This window comes from Centruroides sculpturatus, unplaced genomic scaffold (genome assembly GCF_000671375.1).
Source record: "Centruroides sculpturatus isolate CEXI.00-Female unplaced genomic scaffold, Cexi_2.0 scaffold119, whole genome shotgun sequence".
Classification (NCBI taxonomy): Eukaryota; Metazoa; Arthropoda; class Arachnida; order Scorpiones; family Buthidae; genus Centruroides; species Centruroides sculpturatus.
Genome location: NW_019384338.1, coordinates 367 through 6,049, shown reverse-complemented (window position 1 = coordinate 6,049; position 5,683 = coordinate 367). Strand labels below are relative to the sequence as shown.

Below are 5,683 nucleotides of genomic sequence, written 5' to 3'. Positions count from 1 at the left end.
AAAAATTTTCTCTTAGAGTTAGATTACCAGCATGGCTCTGTTATTAACAGGAAAAGTATGATTTACAGGGGCAAGACACTACTAAAATTGAGAGCGTTGTGACCAAAAATTGCAGCCTGGCATGACGATATCATAATAAATAATTACTCGTAATACATAGGAGATTTCTACTAAATAATAATAATGTTATTGTTTAGTAGAGGGAAAGGGCCTCATATGCGTTATATGTTTATGTTTTTTTTATTTAAAATTATATCAAAAATTTAAGTTTAATATTGTTNGGAGAATTGCTCACGGCTTAGCAAAAATTTCTGTGACGTACAATAGTCTCGTAAATCGACGTGACGTCCAGTTTCTCCATTAGAAGAACTGAAACGTACAGCTTTACTACATTCGTCTTTTCTGTCTGCTAACGACATGGCTTTTTTCTGTAATAATCTCACGGTCAATACATATGTTGTCACCATTATAAACATAGGTATGTAAAAAGCGAACAAAGAGCCAAAGACGAAGAAAAACTGGTTATTGATTACACATACATTTGGTGTTGCTTGAACGTTTGTTCTGTCAATAAGAGAGAGCACAATTATCGGACTGGTAATAAACATGGCCAGTAACCATACCAATGCAATTTTCGTGAATACCATTTTTTTAGAGCTTCTTCGTTGAATTAAAGGGTTTCTTATACCTAAATATCTTCCTAATGATATAAAACACATGTGCAGAATCGAAGACGAGCAGCTCAAAACGTCGCATGCTACCCACACGTTACATAAATGCCAACCGAATGGCCAATGCCCTGAAAATAAAAGAAAAAATTAGAAAAAATTAATATGTAAAAGTGCATAAAATTTTATTTAATATAGCTGAAAATAGTAAAAAGTATATTATTTCATCTAACAACTGCATTGAAATGCATTGTAACAACACAAAAGTAGTAAATGAAATTCAATACCTGTAAAGTAAAATCTTCCAAAAATTTATTATTTTTTATTTAATTTTCTTTCATATATTTCATTTCTTTAAAATAAATATTAATTATTTCACACGTTTTTTTCCGTAGATTTAATTAAAATTAATATTATTTATATCAATGAATAATTTACTTCGAGTAAACAAATTTTTTATGGATATAATTTGTTTAAAAAATTTTGAAATATTTACATAAAAATATATAATAAATTTATTATATTAAAACCGAAGGAAAAGAATTATTTTGACAATTACTCTTACTGTACAACCTGTGAATGACGGCCATTTTTTAAAATACTTACAAAATAACCTTCAAACAACGGCAATTTAGTAGCCTTTTTTCAAAGATTTGAATGTAAATAACTTTTTTTAAAGGTGAAGAGAAGTAATATTTTAAATTATTTAAGCCATAAAATAAAATTTTTAGGTAATAAATCGTTTTATTGTCGCCATAATAAGCAATTTTAGCAGGTTTTTATAATAAATTACATTATTTAAATCGTTATAATATGTAAAAATACGTATTTAGCGAAGAATTTATTTATATTTTCTCGTATATACGAATATTTATTTAATATAATTTTTATATTTGAATTTGAATTAATTTTAAAAAAATCGAATTAAAATTATAAATCTAATTTAATTAAATTGTTAAATATTTGAATTTTAAGTCATAAAAATGAAATTATTTTTCTTTAAATTATACGGCGATGAAATTAATATCCACTATCAATATTATTTTTAATGCTAATTAATATACTTAATTAATTTAATTGAATAATTCGAATAATCTGCGATAATTAAGAGCAAAGTAAACATTTTTCCAATAAATATATATTTAAATATATTAATTATCATCTAAGTTTTCCCTTCCTTCTACGGTTTTAAGAGAAGAGTTAAAGGCAAAGATGGCAATCTGGATGTTATCAATGGCATTAATGCCCGTTTTTCCTTTTTTTCCCTTAAATATATGAATAAGTAAGCATGAAAACATCAGTTTTTTTATGCGATTTTCTTTTCATAAAGAAGGATATATTGGTCATTAGTGACATTAACGACATAAATGCTGTAAGGCGATTTATTTTTATTACTATATTATTTTTTCCGTTTAGCTACGAAAAGTATGGGATAATTATAGGGATTTGACCGAGAATGGGGTATAAAAATTGTAATTTTTAACGTATAAATATCAGATTTTACTCGTAAATTTTTGAAGAATTAAAATTTAATATTAACGTTTTTAATAGAGTTAAGATTAAGAAAGTGTTTATTAATTTCTGAATTTGTTAATCTTCTGGATAGTGGATGTGTTATTTATTTATTAGTTTTTACGTAAAAGAAAGTGATTTTTAAAATTAAAAAATGGTCCAGAAATCAGTTAACTAAGTTTGTTTCAAGCAATTCTATTCGATTTGATATTATGGATATATGAAGATGTTATGAGAGATAATTTTTTTTTCTTAAAACCCCCTTGCTTGTTTCTCATATGAGTTTTCCTCATAAAGGATCAATAGATTTCCTAATATGCCCACTAGGCCTTGGCCTGTAGGGAAATCTATCAACAAACGGATCGGTAGCAGCATGAAATTAAATCTAAATAGTAAATGAATGTGTATAACAACGGTAACGTAATGTCAGACCTTCGAGTCATAATCGCACATGAAATGCAGCCAAAATATATTACTTTTAAAACATAAAATGACAAGAACTCTAGCAGCTTCAGCTTACTTGCCATTACAAACCCCAAAATACACGTGAGAGACGATTGGGCACGTGAGAGGCACGTGAGGGCATGTGACATGCCACGTTCTCTGTGGATACAGAGATGATGCACATAACAGAAACTATTAAATACTCATCGTAACATTACTCCCGGATGCTCTTAATTGTGAACTGACTTTTGAGCCACCCATATTTTTTAAAGAAATTATTTTTATTTTTAAAATATTTATTTACGAAATCATAGTTTACAAATAAAAATGTAAAGAAAATAATAATTATAATCTCTACAGAATAAGGGATGACCCAAAATTCAGTTAACTACCGTAAAAGCTTATTCAAATGCTTTAATACGTAATGCACTATGATACATTTTCGTAACGAATCGCTCGAAACAAACACGGTTAAGTAATTTTTGAACCACTCTGCCTGCAGTTTCAAGCATGGAACTGTATTCAGGAGCAATGATTTAGTTTATTTTAATATTATAAAGTGCATAGAGGTTTATTAGAACAATAACTCACGCAATCTGTCTTAATGTACAGTACATATTGTTACGTTAACAACGAATCTTGAGAGATCGCGGTCCACTAGTTTAAAGGTACAGTTTGAAATTAAAATACAGTAAGAAGCCAAGATTAAACTAAACTTTATATAACTACCAATATATTGTAGTTATATTGACATAGTAGTTTTTATTTGCTTCTCGTCCTTATCGAAGTATATATATATATATATTGCGATTTTTTCCAAACAAGAATTTCGGAATTGAAAATTATTTTCTATTTATAAACTATTTTTTATTTAAAAGAATAAACTTTATTTGTATATTTTATTACAATTTTAAGATTGTTATTAAAATTAATTAGTGTTTGATTTCATAAATGATATAGTTCAGTCAGCTTGATGAGCGATGAATTAATTGATTAACAATGATTTTGTTTAATGAAATAACTAATGAAATTATCGAATTAATATAATATTACTGTTTTAAATGATTAATTTTATTAAAGACTAGAGATGAGTAAAAAGCAATTTTTTTTTATTTTTTTAGCTGTTATATATAACAGAGGGAAAGTATGGCGACCAGTCAAAAAACATGACCCCTCTCACCAAAAATTTTTACATTTTGGATTTAGGGAACCTTCAAACGTCGAGAAATAAAAAAGAATACGGGTTATTTTTCTGTATGTACGAGTGTATGTACGAGAGTCTTTTTGTATGGCTATGAGTGTGGAGCACGATTTTTTTCGCCCAGTTTAAAGCTCAATAACTCTTGTGCCTTTTGTCGAAAATTTCTGAAATTTTGCAAGGAAGTTTATGTTTTAGTGGCATTGACGCTATTAAATTTTGGAGGTTAAAGCTCCAGTGGATGGAGAGATACAGGAGCGTCACGTATCATATCTCGAATGGGATCGAACTTAAGAAAGATTTTACACGTTAAGTTTTTTTTTATAAAACTCATCTCTACTCTCAAAATTAAGCTTTTTGCCAATTTATAATAATTCTTTAATATAAAATTTTTAAAATATTTCATAACAGATGGCGCTACATACAATTTTACCTTTCTTTGCCGGGAAAGTTATGCAACTGCTTGCTGTATTTTGATATTAATTTTATCATTTTTTATTCAAATTTTTAGAGATATTTTAGAGTAGAGTATAAGCTTATACACTAGAATATGCCTATAAATTTATCAGAGAATATTTAATCAACAGTTTGCTGAGATTTTAATAAACGAACTGCATTCTAAGAGTCACAACTCCCACATAAATCGAAAGTAAATTTTCAGAAATGATAAAAATATAATACAAAAATAGAAAACGTACGTTTCTATTAAATAATTAGAACTAAAATTACTAGAAAATAATTGGGGTAAATTTCTATCTAAAAAAGGACCTCTCCCTTAAAAAAGTTTGCAATGAACTCTATGTCAAGTATATACAAGGCTGGACTTATATGCTATAGCTTAATGCCACAAGTTTAAGAGGCCCTTCTCTATCAGCAATTAATAATACACGTGAAAATGCGAGGCCCTAAACTATAGACTTATAACACGATACCCTAAGTTGCAGTTTGTTTAGGTTATGTGCAAATCCAACCCTGACTATATGTATTTTATATATATACATATATATATAATTTATAAATTTTTAATAATAAAATTAACTATTTAAATATTTAAATGCCCATTTTTAAAATGTTCTTATGCAATTTTAAAGTATATAAAATAATTTTTATGACTCAAATTTCTTGCATGTTTACGTACACAAGAGGGATGAACATCCGTAAGGTGATAAAGGGTAACAACACAAAGTGTACTGTAGATTGTATGGTGATAAATAGCACGACATATTGTGATTTTTTCATAAAATAAAAATAATAATAATAATTTTTCCCTTAAAATTTTAAAAAATATTATTTTACATTCCCAAAATTAAATGACGTTGCTCGAATGGTGGATTAACAGTTGAAAGATAAAGACAGAGAAGACATAGATGATGACACAATATTCACTTTATAATGGGGAAAGTAGTAAAAAGTCGAACAATTTTCTTATCTCGAAAGTGTCATTCACAATGATGGAGATATTAGAAAAGAAATAGAAGCTATAATTGGAAAACTGCTAATGTCTTTCACAAAATAAATTATGTCAATCAAAACGCTTAAATATTAAGACCAAAAAAATCAATATCCCTGCATATTTTTCAAACCGAAAAAAAAGGTTGGAAGAGAAGTGAAAACGTTGAAGAATAATTGTCCGAAGAAGATTAGAAAATAACCTTGTAGGCAATGTGTAAAGGAAAACATTTCGCACGAGAAATAGGAGAAATCACACAAAGGAACCACAGTGGAAACGATAATTAACGCCTTGAATCATAGTTTACAAATAAAAATGTAAAGAAAATAATAATTATAATCTCTACAGAATAAGGGATGACCCAAAATTCAGTTAACTACCGTAAAAGCTTATTCAAATGCTTTAATACGT

At 27.6% G+C, this 5,683-nt stretch overlaps 1 protein-coding gene across 1 annotated transcript; it reads right to left on the bottom strand.

Moving 5' to 3' along the window:
• Nucleotides 1-269: 269 nt before the first annotated feature.
• LOC111632658 (5-hydroxytryptamine receptor 2C-like) lies at nt 270-799 on the bottom strand (the record flags this gene model as incomplete). Its single annotated transcript, XM_023377153.1, has 1 exon — nt 270-799. A coding segment is annotated over one exon (530 nt), but the record flags the coding sequence as incomplete, so codon positions are not given.
• Between the last annotated feature and the right edge of the window lie 4,884 nt (nt 800-5,683).